The 19,344-nt window shown below is 45.5% G+C and overlaps 1 protein-coding gene across 3 annotated transcripts in view; it reads right to left on the minus strand.

The window, feature by feature from the left end:
* The window catches only part of rbfox2 (RNA binding fox-1 homolog 2), a 35,847-nt gene extending 16,547 nt beyond the window's left edge, over positions 1-19,300 (minus strand). Inside the window, exons 1-2 of one of the 3 annotated variants that reach the window (XM_079338121.1) lie at positions 18,068-19,293; positions 11,963-12,013 (exon numbers count right to left, since the gene is read on the minus strand). In XM_079338121.1, coding sequence (XP_079194247.1) covers positions 11,963-12,013; positions 18,068-18,319 — 303 coding nt within the window. In that variant the 5' untranslated portion in view covers positions 18,320-19,293. Of the gene's footprint in view, positions 1-8,547; positions 9,062-11,962; positions 12,014-18,067 lie in introns of those variants that run through there. The other 2 variants (XM_079338122.1, XM_079338123.1) reach the window with 2 other exon arrangements.
* Between the last annotated feature and the right edge of the window lie 44 nt (positions 19,301-19,344).

The following is a 19,344-nucleotide window of genomic DNA, read 5'->3' on the forward strand; positions in this document are numbered from 1 at the left end:
ACAAGCATGGATATTATATTTCTATCTCACTGCGTCTGTGTGTGTGTGTGTGTCTGTGTGCATGTATCTATCCCCCCCACCATTAAATATTCACTGCAGCCACATCTATTATTGAGGGTCAGATGCCTCCATGCTCAGAGTGTTGTAAAATGGTGAGTGTCTAACGCCTGCACATACACTCACAAACGCCTCTGCGCACAAATCACCTTTGACACGCAAAACACCCACACACCTAAACGCTCACACAAAGACCAACTGTTAGTAAGGAAGCCTGCCCAAGTATTTAGCACACATTATTACCCCATGAAAATAACCAAACGTTATACCAACATCAGAGTGTGTAGGAGGAAAGAACAGGCACCCACAACACACGAGGCGAAACGCAAATACAACACAACACACACACACACACACACACACACACATTCCTGGCTTTTGGCAGTGGGGCATGGATACCCTAAATGGTAATGGTTAGTGAGCGGAGGGAGACAGCAGGGATGACAGAGAAGGAGAGATGGACGATAAAAGGTGATGACTGATAGAGGAGGAATGGCCCGACTCTGAACCGTAGCTGTTGAAGATAAACCCACCAACACAGTCTTTTTTCTTTTCTCCTGATCTTTTTATAACTGCACCGCGCAGCCGATCAATTCAAGACGAGCTGAGAAAGTCTTTCGGTTTTGTTTATTGACAGCGTTGTTATGTATACACCAAGGCTGAGGCTGCATTCACGCTAGCAGCTCTGTCGGGTCGTTGCTCAGGCAGAACAGTGCTCGAAGCTAAAAGCTAATGTTAGCAGACTAACATGCACACAATGATGCTAAAATACTGATGTGTCACTGCAGGTAAAACATGATGTATGTAATTTGCTCAGGGAACACCATTGTTATCTTCGGTGTTCACACAGTCGATTAACCTTTACACAGACACTAACGGTTACTCTCTGACTCTGAGATGTATGAAGTAAAAAAGATTCATAAAAGACAACAGTCATTAAAACAAGTTCAATGCAAATCGATGCAAAAAGAGGTAAATAACCACATGTATACTATATAAACGAAGTTGCATCATTAGCTGAAGCACTAAAGCAGAACGTATGAATAATTATAATAACTGGATATAACCTCAACTGAAGAGACTCAATAATCCTACAAGACATCTGCTACACTGATGTGTGTGTGTGTGTGTGTGTGACAGGCTGCAGCTATGCCCATCTGAGGTGCACAATAGATCTCTGTCCCTTTGGGAGAGTTAAAAGTGTGTGGGAGAGTGTGCACGTGTAAGTGTGTGTGCGTCTGTCTGTGTGTGTGTGTGTGCGTATACCATCTGTCTCCCAGCTTTTGACCTTTCTCAGCATCACACCTGTGACACGGCAGCCAGCCCCCTCGCCTTGGTGACAAACCAGAGGTTGCACACGGTCGACATGGATAACATCGACATAGTGACACATGAGAGCATCTACGGCAGGGCTGAGCGGCTCCGCAGCAGGAGGTAAACTTTGTTTTGTAAATAACACAAAAACATCCAAATAAAAGCAGCTCAACTTCCCCCATTGTATTGCATGTAGGGGGGATCATTTTGTTTTTTCACGAGAGGTTGGACATTTTGGATTGGATTTTTAAAAAATCTTGAACAAAAAAATTTCTATTACAAATTCTTTAATTCAGTCTCATCAGGTAAATCTAATTTATTAAAACAGAGGCCACATAGTTTTCATTTGGATTTTCATATTTTGTTAAAAGAAGAAAAACAGTCCCTGTGCAAGTAAACAAGTCAGTGTTGCATGTATTTTGCAATTCCACATTATTCATGAATGAAATGCCAAAAAAATGATAAATTATACACTTTTATAGAGATTGATTGATTGACTGTCAGCTGCTTAAATACGTGAGTGATAAACATCTGACTACATGGAGTCTAATAGCAGCTTTAGTGCTGGTGTAAGAGAGGAAGAACAGCATCAGATACTTGAAGAGAGACGCTTTGAACTCAGCCTTTTATGACTAAAGCACCGTGGTCATTTCAGCTGGGTGATCACAACCAGCAGTCCTGTCATCTCCCTCGCCCTGACAGGCTCGCAGTAAATCTGTGTTTATGATCGATCCTGAACACTGCAGCCCTGGTACCAAACTCCTCTGCCTGTTCTGGACCCCTGGAATACTTCCTCTACCCTCCTGCATGTGAAGAGACACCATTTTCTCTTTTCTTCTGCGCCCGGCACTCAGGCGATACAGCCTCAGATTACTGACCACAGAGTCCAAGTTTAACTTTTCATACAGCAGCTGTGTCCGCTCTTCTCAGCAGCTGTATGAACCTCTTCCAATCCTGTCCACAAGCCTCAAAATTAAGATTTGTCTAAGTGATAACATCCCTCTTATTATTGCCCTCCTTATTCACATTTTTATTATGCCCTTGAGAGGCTTTTGATTATATAATAAAACCATGTAACTATACATCTGAAGATTACTCCGCCCATCCTTTTGTTTCATGCACAGGAGCTTACAATCGACAGGAACACGTATAATATGGGGAGTTTCTCTCTATTATGAGATTTTAAAAAAACATTCAGTGTTACATCACTGGAAGTAATGATGTGAACATGAGCTGAAAACCTCTGCTGAGACATCCGGAATATATTAAATTCAGAGAGACAGAAAAAGAGAAAAAAACAAGCAAATTAGTCAGTTTAGCTCAGGCTTTTGATTGCTGGAGAGAAATTACATCGAATGCTTAATGACACACTGGATGGCTTCCTCTTGCATCAGCCCAGCCCGTTAGATTCACTTTTCTTGATGATGTTAAAATGATAGCGGGTGGAGCAAGTCACTCTGACTCACCAGGTACACGCCGACTTGGAGTAACCAGACCCACTCCTGTCATGCTAGAGAGGGAAAGTTGATCACTGAGGTTTGGTCAGATGAGATGGAGAAAGTAGAAGAAGAGGGACGATACACCACTGACTTTTTGCAGCCGTGAGGTAACACGCCAGGAGCATCACCATGTTCCGTTTGCACGTCATTCAGCATTTAGCTACAGATTGACACGTCAAAACCTTCACGACATTCTCGTCTGAACGTTTATGTAAAGGGCTGATTAGCAAATGTTTGCATAGTAACAGGCCTAAACAGAAAGCTGGTAAACATGGTAACTGCTCAACGTCAGCATGTTAGCCCTATCAGTGGAGCATGTTAGCATGAAGACGTTAGCATTTAGCTAAAAGCACTGAAGCAGATTTCACACATGCACCCAGGGTTTTATTTTTAGCCGGCCTGCCTCCAAAAATCATCCTGAGTTGCTTATGAACACACGTCCCTCACAGCGTCAAGGTTTTTGCCTGTCGAGTCTGACAAGGCAAGTCATGTCGTAGAAGAGACGCTGTGGAAATTCAAGAATGCAGGCAACGCTCCTCCACTGTATTAATGCTACATGGCACTTTATCCGAGGACTTGAGCTTGTATTGTGCTTTTGTAGTGTTTTGACTACTCAGAGAATTTTTACACCGCAGGTCCCAACTAAACATTCACAGGCTGCTATTTTAAGTGACCATCAGTATTAACCAACACACCAGACCAAGCTACTGGAGCAACTTGGGGTCTTGCCCAAGGGCACATCAGACATGTGACTACAGGTGCTGAGGAATGAAGCCCAAAGCTTCCAGCTCAGCCACGTATTCACAAATGAGTGGGAAAGAAGATACCGGCGGGCAGGAAAGAGAATTAGGCTGCTGTACGACTTGCAGTCATCGCACCAGTCATGTGATCTGAAAGTCATCATCTGCCCTGCCTGCCTTGGGGAAGATTTCCTGCTGTGTTTTCACATCAGCTCATCCAACTTCACACAGAAATTCTACTAATAGGCTGGCAGGAAATCATCAGGTTTAAGTCTGGAGGCAAACTCTGTTCACTGATTTCGCTAACGCTAAACATTTTTGAAAATTCTCCAGAGTTTTGTTCAAGTGTGAAAACACACTAAGGAAAAGGTAACAATGTCAACACAATGAGTTTCCAGTCTGATCAGTAGGCATTGGCTTTTCATAGCTAATCTGAAAGGTCACATTCAGAGTCGGGTGTAAAGTTGACTATTGGAGAGTCTTTAGCCTTTTTTATAATCCATAGCCAACTTGTGTTACTCCTGCTCTGAGCCACTCAAAATAAGCTCCCTTCAAGCAGACAGCCGACCTCTTTGGAAAATATAGGAAAATATAATGTAAGGAAGAAATGAAGTAGAAACGTACTCAGGTACCTTCTGATATTAAAGCTCCCTCGGAGATTTCTTCAACGACCAAAGAAAGACCGAGCAGAAACAAACGCACACAAAAAAAAAACCCTTTCATCAACTTTGTTGGGAAAACTACCCTCCCACTCTGCGTTAACATGTTAATCATTGCTCCTGTGTTGTCGCACTCGAGTCAACATTGATGACTCATGACACAACTCACTCAACCAGAGATGAGTCAGCCTTTGACTTGACAAGTTGTGATGCAATCAGACAAAATGATAGTGACTTGGATTTTTATAAGCGCACACTTGGGACTTAATGTTTTGATATCTTAGCCGCATCACTGAATATTACTTCCACCGACTATACCACTGTTTAGATTGTGTCTCTAGCAGTCATAACCTCCCCCTCATTGTCGAGGCTCATGAACAGTAACAGACTACAGCCTAGCAGGAGAATGGACAACCCCGGCTGTTGCAGCTCCTTCTGCCAGACCAAAATAGAAAGAGGAATATGAGCCAAAAACAACCTTGTATTTGTGTTCTACGATTGGCCTTTTCAGAGAAGATGTACTTTAACTTCATCTCTACAGCACTCTCTTTAGATGATAGCCTGATATAAGAATACAAAAATAGTGTGTGCGTGCTTATACAACCCCTCCCCTCCCCAAACCGCCAAGTTACGGGCCTTTCGCTCACTGCGTGCTGCCTTTGTGCTTCAGAATAAAACGCACAAGGATTGCAGTGTAAGAGGAGAGGGCATTTTCGTCAATTTGATCAAAAGAGCTGCCCTGCAGACAAACGGTGGGCTGCTTTTTTTTTGTGCCGGCACTCAGGTCTGCGTACGTTTTGTTTGTGTACATGTCGTGTGCATGTCAGCGTGTGTGTGTTTGTGCTTCCGCTCCCCTGGCGTTAAGGCGTTAGGCATCAAGGGGTTGTGTAAGTGTATGCGTTGGCCAGGCAGAGCCAGTGACTCAGAGCAATAGCAGTAGCCGGCTTTCTTTCGGGTCAGTTAGCAGCAGCAAGTGTGTCTGAGGAGGCATGTTATAAAATGTGCTCTTCTGCAGCAGTCTCACTATGCTACAGGAGGAGGCGAGGAGGGGAAGGAGGAGGAAGAGAGGAGAAAGGAGGAAGATGGCTAAAAGCTAACTAGGGCAACACTGGGTCATTTAACATGAATAATGACATTTCACTATCTTACTTTATCAGGCCCCTGAGCCATTAGTCTCAAGCCTAATTCCACCAAGTTGCTGATGGAAAATGTGATGCGAGCCGTTAGCGTGGCTCACAATTATGCAGAAAAAAAAAAAAAACATTAACTGAAGAAGTTGTTTTCCACTCAGATTTTTTGGCATTTGACTCCATGCTGATGTTACCCGAGCTGAAAAACAGCTGGAGAAACATTCACGCCGAGTCTGTGGCATACTGATGAGCCAGGAGACACCCTCTTGTTAAATTATTCCATCCCACGTCAACCCCTCCTCCTCCTCCTCCTCCTCCATCGCCATCACTCTTCCTCCTCCCCCTCTTGCTCTTCCTCTGTGCTCCTCTCGCTGCTGTTCTCCCTTTCCTCCCACTCTCTCTGCTGACTGCTTTGCTTCTTTACGCTTCATAAAATCCAGACGGGACCCTCGCACACGTCCCGCCCCCCCTACGCCTGTCAATCAAGCCCATTTGCTTAGCAACAGGATAGCAGCAAATGCCCTGGCTCCTCCTCTGATACTCTTCTCCATCTCCTTATAGGGTAACGTGTCTGCTTGTCAAACAAACCCCTCCTATTACAACCCCATCCTTCTCCTTGTAGGGTCTCCCGTATTGTTCCTCTTCCTCACACGGTATTTCTCAGAGGCTCCTCTTCATCATACGTGCGTGCAGCGATACAAACACAAACACTGGCTTCCCCCGTCATCTCTCCTCCGGCTGTGACAATAGTCCAGCTCGCTCCTCTGCAGCATTTATATTAAAGGTAAACACGCGGAAAGAAAAGCTTGATGACATTATTGTTAAACACACATGCGCCATGCGGGACAAACACATGTGCAGGTGAACACACAAGCTGCCATACAGACGTGTTTACCCAGTACGGACACGCCTCCTCGGTATGACCGTGAACGAGTTAGTCTTGTTTGGAGCTCAGGTAATAATGCAAACACTCGTCCTGCTGTCCAGCGTGTGCCTTTTAAAAAATGTACACAAGCCAGCTGTAGCAGCGTGTTGTCACCGTCAACCGCACCGTGCACAGTCAGCGAGGGCAGCCCCTATCCATTTCAAAGGAAGGCTCTTTGAAAAAGGCCACGCAGATGCCGCGCAGTGACTCATTAGAGATGCAAATAGTTACTAAAGAGGCATAATTGTGAATGCAACCTGAGCTGTGGGGTCATTTCATAACACTCCCTCTCTTTTCAGAGGCACGGTGCAAAAAAAAAAAAAAAAAAAAGGTGTCCACCTCGCACGGCTCCACCGTCGACGGCTTCCTCGCGCCTCTAACCATCGAACAATCTGCACAAAATGAATGACTCACGCAAGTTGCCACGGCAACACGTCTCATTGGGATCATTTAACGACCAGCATTGTTAACCCAGCAAATAATCAATAACGAGATTTGGGAAAGGGTGGGCGTCGGAGGAGGCTGGTGAAACCTCGGTGCCTGTTTTGGGTTTTATGCAAGCTTTGCAGAGTGTGCGTGTGTGTGTGTGTGTGTGTGTGTGTGTGTGTGTGTGTGTGTGTGTGTAGTCTTGCAGTAGGTAGGCGTCTCTCCCTAGCCTAAGGGCACATGCTTAGGTGGGGCTTGAGAAAATATTTTAGTCCTTTGCACCTGATATGCTTCTTCAACTTTCTTGCAGCGAGGGATACAAGTTTAAGCGCACAGCAGAAAACAGAAAATAAATCCCCCTCGCTCATCAGGAAACTATGAACAGCTCCACACACACATACACACGTAACTTGCAAAGTCAGCTCTACCGAAATTACATCACAGAGCAAACTAGCTCTCTCCAGTTGACCTACAATATTTGTCAAATCTGAATGTGGCTCTCCATCGCTCTCATTTTGTCCGTCTCCGCACGAATTCAACGTCCTCGTCCACGGGCTTCCCTGCTCAATCGCCAGAGGGTGTCCCGTCACCTTAAGAATCAATTTTCTATTCTGCAGCTCCCATTCTCTCGCTCTCTTTTTCAAACCCCATCCCCCTCTTCCAGGGGGGCTCTTGGAGGAAAACATTGAGATAACAGCTGCCAGGGCCCCAGGGAGAGCGAGAGGAGGGAGAAAAGAGGTCAAACAGTAAAGAGAGCAGGAATCCAAGGTACAGCTGAAAGAGAAGCACACGCAAGCCAAGGCAGAACACACACACACACACACACACACACACACACACACACACAGCCTAATTCACACTAAATGAAATCATACAAACGTGACACTTCATGCACCAACTTTGCAGCCCACTGTGTGCCTGAGCTTGTGTGTGTGTGTGCGTTTGTGAAATGTGTGACACAGAAATTACAGTGAGGAGGTGTTGTTAGCTGAATAGAAGAGAGGCAGAAGGGAGGAAGGGAAAGAGAGCGAGGACAGCAAAAAAAAAAAAAAAAAAAAAAAAAAAAAAAAAAAGACAGAGACAACTGTTCTGGGGACACCTGTCCCTTTCGCTCACAGGCTGGAGCGATGTACAGAGACAGCTGCAGAGGCAATAAAGAAGAAAGACTTTTTTTTTTTTTTTTTACTTACCTCTCCTCCCCCTAATCCTTCACTGTTTCCACTCGGAAATCTCACAAGACGTTACTGCACAAGCAGCACACTTGAACAGCTTCATACCGCCCGACAGACTTTACATGTTGTACTGTATGTTCACATGGATTCTTCTGAGCATGCATAATACATGGCAGAGCGGAGTTTCTGCCAGTTGCAGCTCTTGATGTTCAGATTGCGTGCGCTCTTTAGCTCTGGGCAGGAGAACAGATGCCACAACAACGGCGTACAATAATGCACTGCAGCCCGTGCCTTTCGCCGCGACCGAGCATAATTGTGGCGATACAATCTCCGAGCCTTTATCTCGCTGTCATCTACGCCTACTATGCTAGTTTTCCTGTGTTTGTATCCCCTCGTAGCAAACTGACGGCCGAGTCGCAATGAGAGTCTGAAATATCCTGACTGGGCCACTCTAGCAAAGCGGGTCAAGTAGAGTCCTCATCTGTTAGTAGTTAATTATCATTTCATGCTCGATGACAGCGCTGCTCCCCGCTCTGACGCCTGTATTCGCTTACAGTGGAGCCCGACGCTTTAGCGAGGCGACGCAGCATACTCAAGAGGAGGATAGGAAAAGATAAACACTCACCGACAACACGGAAGGATAGTACAGTCCCATCATCGTATTCTGTGCAACAACTCAAACTGTCGCTGCTCCTCTCTCCTCTCCTCTCTCTCTCTCCTCTTCTCACGCTGCCTCTCTTTCTCTCCCTCTCTCCCAGCCTCTGTCACCTCACCAGCTCCGTCTCTCTTGTCTGTCTCACAGATTCAAAATCTCCCTCTCTCTGCCCCCGCTCGCTCTGTCTGCCATGCCAACCCCCACCCTCCCCACTTCCACCTCTTCTTCCTCCGCCTCCTTCTCCTCCTGTGCTGGCCTCTGTCCCTGTCACTCTCCCCTCGCCTGCTTTTCTTCTCCCCCCCCCACCCGGCTTTTTTTTCTCCCTCTCTCTGTCTCCCACTCACGCTTTCCTTTCCTTTTCTCCCACTCAGTCTTTCCTCTACCTTCAGCCTTCTGTTATGCTGCTGTGCCCTTGCCTGCTCATCTCCTCGGTTTCCTTCTTTAGTCCTCCTCCTCTTACTCTCCGCTCTCTCCCAGATAGCCTGACGCCTCCCTCCCTCCCTCCTATTTCTCTTCCAGTGTCACACCTGCAAACTTTCCCCTCCCACTCTGCTCTCGTGTCGCAGTCCCTCCCCCCCTCCTCTCGCTCGCTCTCCCTTTTTCTGCTGCTCTCTTTCTCCATATAGGTGAAGTAACTGGGACTGTTGGCACCACTGGGAGAGAAAGTGAGCACTCTTCTCTCGCTCACCTTTAAGGCATGCACCTTGTTCAATAAACGTGCAGCCAAATGTGCCATATGGAGAGTCTTAGCATCTTTCAGCTCCCTGTTTTGGTTTTTGAGCTCACAGCATGACTCGTGCAGCTCGACTGAAGCGTCCTAACACAGACAAAAATATCTAATGTTAGCTTTCTGCTTAGCACCAAAACCAAAGACAGTCAAGGCTAGCAACTAGCTTGCAAGCACAATGGAGAAGTATTTACAGCACCATTAAGCGATGTGACGTACGATCCACCAGCGACATGAACGACGAGAGAAGCAGCTCCATCGAAGGTTCAACAGAGACACATCTTATGTAACTCTTTAAAGCAGAAAGTCTGACGAGATATTCATCACATCCCATGAACGGATGAAGATATTAGAGGACAGTCAGCAATGTCTTCCAGCATGGGTTATACTTGGCACACATTGCACTTTAGCACGACAGCCAATAAATGCATGCATCTGTGACTCTCGCGTGCATCGGTTGGCAATCTAAATCTTGCACGAGACCGGAAGATTCCACCAGTTACAACGAAACTTCAGCAACGACTGTTCGCTGTGTAAATAAAATACATGTAAATATGTCAAATTTAAATATGTTAGCATACTCCTGTGGCTGTCTTAAAACGTGTAACTTCCATAATCAACATTTCCATATGCACAAATAAAAAGGAGCTAAAACAAACAAACAAACAAACATGAGTGTATAAGACCAAAAGCGTCCAGGGAAGAATATTTTGAAAAAGTACAAACAGTGAAACCACTAAAAGCAGTTTCCCAGAACGTCCAATCACACGAAGGTTTACAGCTGAATTCATGACACCTTCTGATGTGGGCTCGATAATACAGTGAGCATCATGTGTACTGGTTTAGATGTTGTTTGGTGAAGTAAGTTCTGCACAACACGAAACAAAGTGAGGCGACACCCACAGGAGCTGCGCTTCATTCCTGCAGATATAAAACGATTTCAAGATTTTCTGAATGGATATTTTAAAAAAAAAAAAAAAAAAAAAAAAAAAAGATGGTAACTCAGCCTGACAACCAATCAACACATTTTGGGCGACAGAAGAGCGTCATAAATTCATTACAAAAAATCATGAAAAAGATGAAAGAGAAAGCCTAATGTGAGACGAGGTGAGAGAAGCAAAGGCAGGCGTCCTTCATTCTCACAATGGGCTTTAACTGCAGCCAGAGATGGTGAAATTATTCATTTGTGATGTTGAGCGTCAGTCATGACTGACTTATAAAAATGAATTCAGAAATGTTGACTCCCTAAGTTTGAACGCTTATATAAAAAAATGGCTAAAAAGTCATTGATAAATCAGAAAGCCTGAGTATCATCATGTGACGTTTGTTATCAAGTAAAATATAAAGACTTAGATTTAACCACGGGATGAATCCATCTTATCTTGACTTTGTATCCTGTGTGTGTTTTGTGCAACTGGGACGAACACACAGCTCTCTTGTGAAATGACTTTTTCTGTACGTTTTCATGGGTGCGCGTGTGAAGACCGCTCACGGGGCCCGTCTCTATCTTCACACATCGACTTCTGCTGCTCTCCGGGCTCTTCCTCCAGGAGCCTTTGATCGCATCATTCTCACACGGCTGCTGACAGTTTAGCACCTCCGTGTTGTGGGAGTCTCGGCTGCCCAGCATTGTTTTCTTCCTCCCTGCCTTTTCTCTCCTGGTCAGAGGCCAGTTCACACTTCAGAGTCCCTCAAGTACTGCTTGACTGACTTCCTTACATCCCAACGAGGGGTTTCTCACACGTTAGCTTCGATGATTCATTCCTGGAACATTATCATTAGGACGGAAAACGCTTCAAAGCGGCATCATTTCAGTGAAATGAAAACTGGCTAATTGGCTTCCAGGCTTCTGCTGTATCCGCTAAACAGAACAAAACACCAAGCCAAGGAGAGAAAATAACCTCAGACTGAGGCAATTAAGCGCATACAAGCGAAGGCTTAAGACAGATACTGTGTAGATAAGTGAGCAGAGGTTACTGGGCGTCACAGAGAGCGAGGGATGAGGGGATTATGGGCCGAGCATGAGTGGATGAGTGGATGAGCTGAGGATTAACCACATAAACTTAGCAGTCTAATAACACAATCAGCAGGCAAATACAAACACTAGTTAACAGATTGTAGGCTGACTCACACACACACACACACACACACACACACACACACACACACACACACACACACACACACACACACACACACACACACACACACACACACACACACACACACACACACACACACACACACACACACACACACACACACACACACACACACACACACACACACACACACACACACACACACACACACTACTGTCCTTTTATATTGGTGTGTGTGTTCGTGTTCACTTGAGGAGAGGAAAAGGGGAATGTGCGTGTTTCACATGAACACTGGAGTCAGATTTAGAGGCTCAGTTATTGTGGCGGCTCATTTGTGAGCACAAAGAAATGTAGTGGGAGAGAAAGAGTGAAGGGTATGGAGGCATGTCTTCTTCTACACGGCTGATAAATTATAATCTACACCCCCACCTTGTGGTTTAGAGAGCTCCAGTGAGCCGCGCTCATGCTATATGGAAACAGTATCCAGATGGGACACGCGCATTATGAGAGAAACAGGTTTGTATGTACACATTCGCGGATAAAAATGTGTCCTTACCTGACTGTGAGACGGGTAACTATGGTAACCGAGGTTCAGCGGGTCGTTGTTCTGAAAGAGGAGAGAGCAGATATTTGAATATGCGATCAATAATCTTCAAAGCAGAACAAGCCAGAGACAAGTCACTTGATGTCATTTTTATTACTCATTCATTTATTCTCTCTCTCCTGTGATCCCTCCGTATTTGACGTTACACGTCTTCAGGTGTTACCGACTCCTAATCAAATTAACTCCTCCGGCGGTGACACACTCCCTGCTATCTCCACCAAGAGGGCTTTTTTTTTTCCCCCCAACCCGGCAGATCTTTTGTCTGCTTGTGAAGACGTGATAACGGGGGCGAGTGAGATCATGCGAGGAGTCGGGAGATGAAAGGAACAAAGTGTCACCCACCACTCTTAAAAAAAAACCAGAAATAGGTCAGGGGAGTCCAAGTCCGCTCGTGTGACACGGCAACATGAGCCCGCCATGAACGCTCAGACACGTTACTCTTAATGTTCGGCCCGTGTGAAGCAAAGTAGGACACGTTCAACATCTGCACACTCATTAGAGTTAAACAAGGCGCAGAAAAAGAGTGTTTGGGTTTCGCAGACAAAAAGGAAGAACAAATGACATCCTTACTCTCTGATAAAATGTTATGAGTACAAATAAGTGAGTTGCAAACTGTGCTCCGGCTTTTATGCTAATGTGCTCCATTGAAAAGGGAGATTTTCAAAGCAATTACAACACGCTTTGAAAGGGGGGAAAAACAGATTTGCTGTTCTCTGGCTCATATCACCAGATTAGAAAACAACTCTGCTCCTCCTCTCCCCCCCTGCTCCTCCTCTCCCCCCCCCCTCCTCCTCCCCCCCCCCCCTCCTCCCCAGGCCGCCTGATCTCGCTTTCATGTGGAACCAATGTCCCTCATCTGCTCCGTCCCCAAGGGGAACACTTTGCAGCGAGCGCTTCACAGCTTGAGTTCTCCTGATTAATACCATAGACATGTAACTCTGGACCTCATGGGGATGTTTCACCTAAACTCAGCACAATGTTTCCAAATTCAAGGAGGCTCGCTCTTTGACGAGAGAGAGAAGGAGGAGGAGGAGGAGGAGGAGGAGGAAGCATCTTCTGGATCGAGAAATGCAGTTTGTGCGATTTCTTCTCAGAGCCAAAAACGTACTTAGTGAACTGGCGTTGGGAGGTAGAAGCTCTAAATAATAAATCACCTCTTAGAGGCTTGAATAACATGAATAAAGTATAAACTGCATTTTACAGCGAGGCCAAACTCGCAAGGAGACAAACTCGGAGAGAGGTAGGTCTAAACAAGACTCAAAAAAAAGGAGGAGACGCAGTCTGTTGTTTCAGAGAGAAGGGGGGAGGTGTTGCTCAAACACATCTGGAGTTGATATTATTGCAAGCGAACGGGGGGAGGAATAAGGGCTGGAAATACAGCAGGAAATGGACAGCAAGGAGAAGGAGGAAAAAAAGGGGAAAAAGATGGAGGGGGGGGAAAGACAATGACTCATACATGAGTGGAGTCATGTGCTTAATTTCCTTAAGGAACAGAGAGGAACGAGAGAGGGAGGGAGGGAGGGAGGCAGCTCTGCAACGCTGCAGTCACTTGCAAAGAATTACACAACACACACACACACACAAAAACCACACAGGAGTCGCTTTATTTCATGCATGTCAACTGAGCATGATTTGACACTTCCTCGGGCTTCCTTTTGGTCGTGACAAACGGAGCACAGCTGATTCCCGGCTGGTGGGGTTCTGACAGTGATTGTTTTACGGAAGGTGGGAGACCGAGTGAGCGATCAGGAGAAAGTACCAAAAATGACTTGAAGTCAACAGATAGCACAGAGGGGAGGAGGGGGAGGAGAATGAAGGGGAGGGAGGGGGGGGGGGGGGTGGTTCACCCTGTCATATAGTCAAATCTTAACAAGACCGGGATGAGGAGTTAGCTCAGAGTTTCAGCAGTAATCCTTACGAAGCCCGTTACGTGAACTACAGGTGCGGGTCCTGGAGGTGCGTCTGTGAAGGGGACGTCTAATTTTGGTCACAAGACTCGAGTCTATTCCTATCGCGCCTCGAGACCGCCGCTCTGTCGAGGAGGAGTCGAGGCGAAGCTACATTTCAGCGCTCAGAGAGTCATCGTACCTCAGCGCGCAGCACTCAGGAGGATGTGAATCCATTTCATCCACAGAGCACTTATGTGCTAAGCCTCCAAACCGTCAGCCAGATGATCTGTGGTTTATTTTCCCTCCGCGCACTTCACGTCCCTCCGACTTTCCGCAGTAAACCTACACACGCTCTCTTTCAGGGGGGATGTTGGCTGCAGCCTCGACAGTTCTGGCTTCGTCGTGATAATCAATCACAAATCTGTACCGGCCAATCAAATGCAGCACAATCAACCAGATGTCCGCTATGCTGATCTGCATCTCAAGATAAAACTGTCATTTCACTAAATCCCCCAATTTGTTTCACGTCTGATTGAGAAGATTCGTTTTTTGCATTTCATTATTCACTGCAGGACATAATTGCTCATCATGATTTATGCAACATCATTTTTTTTTTTGCAGCATAAATGTGAACTGAAACTGGACTCCAGGGATCCATGTGGATGCCCAGCTTCAGTAGAAAATTTGTTTGTGTTGGACGTTTTAGCAGAGAATCGTTAAAAGTGATGTGGTGAGAAAAAAAAAGAAAGAAGAACATTTTGTACGTACGGCTCGCTCACAACAGTGTATTGTTTACATGATGTCACGTGATGTCATTCTCGTGCACTCTTAGTGTGATCATGTGTGCAGCTGCTTCAACTCATTTTCAATCTGTCACTAAAGCTCTCATTTCCTCGGAGCATTTTAAGAAAACAGAAGTTTGAACATAATAAAATCCTTATTTACAAACACTCACAAATCAACATTGTGTGTGTGTGTGTGTGTGTGTGTGTGTGTGTGTGTGTGTGGAGGGGGAGTATTATTTATAACTATGATTAGGCCTGGATTAAAAGTTTTGATTACTTAAATATGTTTTGTTTTTTTCACTTTCCCAAATCAACATGAGCAAAGTAAAGAAACTCAACTTCAGTTAATAACGGAGCTCAAGTGAAGCCCCGGAGCAGGAACACCAGAGGCACGCAGGCAGCAGTCGTCTCTGTAAACCAGCATTCAGTGAACAACATCTGCAGGCAGTTTTTCCACATATAAAACCACTGAGTCCAACAAACTACATTAGCATTCTAAACTGGCAGCAGAAGTGGATTTTTCTTGCTGACGTTTTCATTCTATTTCAGTGATGGAAGCACAGAGGGGTGATCCACCTACATTAATGTCCGAGTCAAGTCATTTGTCCTCAGCACTGTCACCTCAGGCAAGACTTTACTGGGTTAGAGAGAGAGAGAGAGAGAGAGAGAGAGAGCCCCCGATCATCCGCACAGTGACGGCCAAACATGGGCCGCTCAGCAGCACCAGGATTGATATCACATCTGACAACCTCCTCTCGACATTTCACAAAAACCAGGCTCTGAGATGGAGGGCACGATTATGAAACCTGCATCGTCCTGAATGTGCAGGACTTCCCCCGCGCGCTAAGCAGACTGAATCGCTTTTATTGGGATAGTCCTGGCTGGTCCAGTGACTTCATATTCATATAAAATCTATAATATTGGATGAGCGGAGTGTCAGCTCCAGGAGGTCAGCAACTCATTTCTCTGAGCAGCGATGAACATTTGAACTCTGCTGAATGCACTGGCTGAGCACTCACTCATGCACCGCGCTGATTTCCACATGCATTGCTGCTCTTCTTAGACTTTGCGTGTTTGAATTGAGACTTCAACTCGTCCTTCCTTCACTTCACAGCCTACTGAAAAAAAACCAGTGGTGTGAATGGCCAAATGGGAAAGATCTCATTATGTGGCAGCAGAGGTGCAAATGGATTGATCTTTGCCTCAACCACACCCCTCTGTGTTTGCTGCAGTTACAGGTCAGAGTTGAACTCTTAACGCCTGCAATAAATGCTTTTTTTTTTTTTTTAAATCAATGGCGGAGGAAGGGAGACAAATAGTGCTTTATGAGAGCCAGCATACTGTCTGCTGTCATGTTTTCCATCTTCCACCCTCCTGTGGAGATTAGTATTACAAGAGTGCTTTTGTGCATTTTTTAATAGACATTACTTTGAAAGCCAAAAGCTCTGATTTAAAACAGGAAAAACTGAATGTCAGCCTTTTTTTTGAGAAATATTCATGGTGCCAATAAAAATGTGTCACACATGCTTTTTACATACTCTGGGATTTGGACGTTGATTTTTTTGGGGGGGAAAAAACACAACATTTACATCGTGGATTTTTTTTGTTAAGATTGTGTAACCTTAAGGTTTAATATTCAGAGTTACATTCTGGTATCTGTACATGTTTTATTTTGTCAGACAAATCGTTTTGAATCAAAATTATTTGCTTAAAAATTCCATTAAACAGAAATCAGGAACATTTTAAAGCTCTTTTAAAAAATTAAAATAAATTGAAATACTTGCTATGTATTAATCTGTTGAACAGATAATTAATTCATCAATAATTCACAGGGTGGTTGCAGCTATGCTATAGTACAATTTAATCTCTGTTTTTACTATAATCTCTCCGTGCATTATAAATACTGATGTGTGTGTGTATGTGCCTATAAGCCCTCTGCCTTAGATAAGGATCTCAGGATCAGTGTGGTTATAATGCCCCCTCCAGTACGAGATGTGATCCCATTAGCTGGAAACAAAGCCTCTTTGCTGCCAGTGATAGGGCAAATCTGTTCCTGCACCAACAGAGAGGCGGGAGGGGGGGGTTGGAGAGGGCATCGCTCCCACTCTCATTTCCGGACAGTCCAGCCAGCTCACGTTCAATACATTTTAGGGGCTGAAGCTATATTGATCTGTGCCTCTCTTTCTCCCCCCACACAAACACTCTCTCACTCACATCTGATTCTGTAAGTGCATTACGTTCCTAAGCCTGTCTGTCAGCACTCGCCGACAGCATGACGACGTAAAGCCAGCCATTTAGTTTTCCAAACAGGAGCAAACAAGCCACTTCACCTCCATTACTGGCGCTCTCAATGGCCAGGAAATAGCTTCCTGTCTTCCAATGGAGTACTTCACACTACATATTACGCCATAATGGTGTCCAGAGCATCCTCCCGTGATCCTGTGAGTCTCTATTAGGGATCATTTGACCTATTTCGGATCGCTGACAGGCAAAAAACAGACAATTGATTTGACTGGCTCAGAAAGAAAATAAGTTAAGAGGGTCTATCACATTTGATGACACAAGCACAAAATGCTGCAGGTCAAGTGTTGAGACAAGCAGGGGTCTGAGCATCAAGGTAATTAGGCCGATTACATTCGGGCTGCCCCCCAATAAACCTGCAGGTCTTTGTTTGGCTCAAACACCCCCTCGTGTCTGCCCTCCCCCAACAAAGATCACATGCAAAGACCAACATCAATTCCTGTTCTTAATCAAATGTTACCCACAACATTATTCCACATGGCAAAGGAGGGTTTTGCATATCAAAGGTCAAGTTTGTTTACATCTCCAACACTCTATTAGGACTGTGTCTGAGCATCACAGATATTCAGAAAACACACGCTGATGTTTGTGCTATTTATAAAAGTATTCAAGCAGACAATTAAGCAGCTACAGTGCATGGATAAATATAAATTAGACTATTTTTCTTTGAAGATTAAGTAAATATCAACAATACAGCAGCTGTTAAACAGCCCTGAGTGTGAAAATCATGGATTACGTTCTCACTTTTGCAATCCTCTCCTTCATCTCAATTAGAGGCATGTAGAGCCATTTACTACAGCTGTGAAATGTGCTGGTGTTTCCTGCAGAGCTGCTCATGGCCAGCCAATAGCAGATGCTATGGTGGGCCCTTGTGCTGCAACAATAGGCTATATGTGCAGTTTTTACAGAGCCGAGGGACAAAATGCGACCACGTTAGATTCAGTCAGTGAGTCAAAATAAGATAAATGCATCATACATTCTCAACAAATAGGCCTACCATTGTGCACCACGCTTCCTGCGTTACTGTATGTGGACAAAAGAACACCCCCCCCCCCCCCCCGATCCTTATTTTTTCCTCTTACCTGACCAACCTCGCCGATGCCCCCCGAGCCGTCGATCCGGGGGCGCTTGCACTCCGCCCCGGCAGAGTCCACCAGAGCCGCCGCTGTCTGGACGTCGGGCTCCGGGTCTCCACGCTTCATGCCCCGGACAACCGCTGGAGCTCCGCCCGCGTTTGGATGCACCCCGGCCAGGGTTTCCAGCTCTCTATCCCGGTCCATTAGACCCCGGGACACAGGCAGCATAATGGATGCAACGTCGGTCGACATTAACATTGAAAATTCTTATTTTCACTCCCTCTCTTTAGCACAAAACGATAATGGAGATAAGACTACCTGGTCTCGTGCGGCGGTGCGCGTGCGGACGATGTGCAGTTAAAATCCTCTAATAAAGCTGCCTTTACTGCGTTTCCTATTGGGCCTTTTGCATGACCCCCTTAAAGAGTTGACTTATAGAAATGTGTTGGCTCCGTGTTAGAAAAACAAAATACATGTACGTTTATAACCTTACTGGGAAACTCAGCGGCTTAAGAATAATAATAAAAAAAAAGATGTCTCCTTAAATGTAAGCAGGCTAATTACCGGCTATGTAGCCCCTTGTTGGTCGTGTATTTATTTACTGTAAGGCTGCTTAAGAGGCCTACGTTGTTTCAGTTCATAACAAACCAATTAAACACCGATCAAAACAATAACTCCGTAGCGTATAGCCTACCGCCCAATTTCCATTTGCTCACGTTTTTTCTCTTCTCCTTCTGTTTTAACAGCACAACATGAACATCCTACCGCAGCCCTTAAGACGAGAAGCCCCTCAACATGTCTTCCCTGTCGCCTTTTTTTCCTCCCCTGCCTGTCTATTGACCACAGAGCAGAGGTTCACTGAAAGTCAATCCTCGTCAGGAGCTCTCTCTTCCCCCCATGTTAGTCCGCAAGTCTCCGTTAAAAGAAAAGACGGTTTTCTTACCCCCCCCAATTTAAAAAAACACAACCAGCGGACGAACAGGCTGCGGTGTTTTCCTTCCCTCCCTCTTTTTCTTTCTCTTGCCTATTATTTCCTTTCCTCTCTCCGTTTTCCCGGTGTGATCTTGTAGCGTGTGTGTTACAGAAAGGAAATTGTCCTCCCCTGCCTCCCTCCCTCCTCCTACTCTCTTGGTGTAGTCATTCCCCTCCTCCTATCTTCCGCTCTCTGTTTGAACGCTGAGCCAGGCAGCCATGCAGCCTGCAGACACACGCAGTATGCCGCAGTGCCTCCATACATTTCACTGAGGGGGTAGTGTGTGTGTGTGGGGAGGGGGAGGGGGGGG

Source organism: Symphodus melops, assembly GCF_947650265.1.
Source record: "Symphodus melops genome assembly, chromosome: 2".
NCBI lineage: Eukaryota > Metazoa > Chordata > Actinopteri > Labriformes > Labridae > Symphodus > Symphodus melops.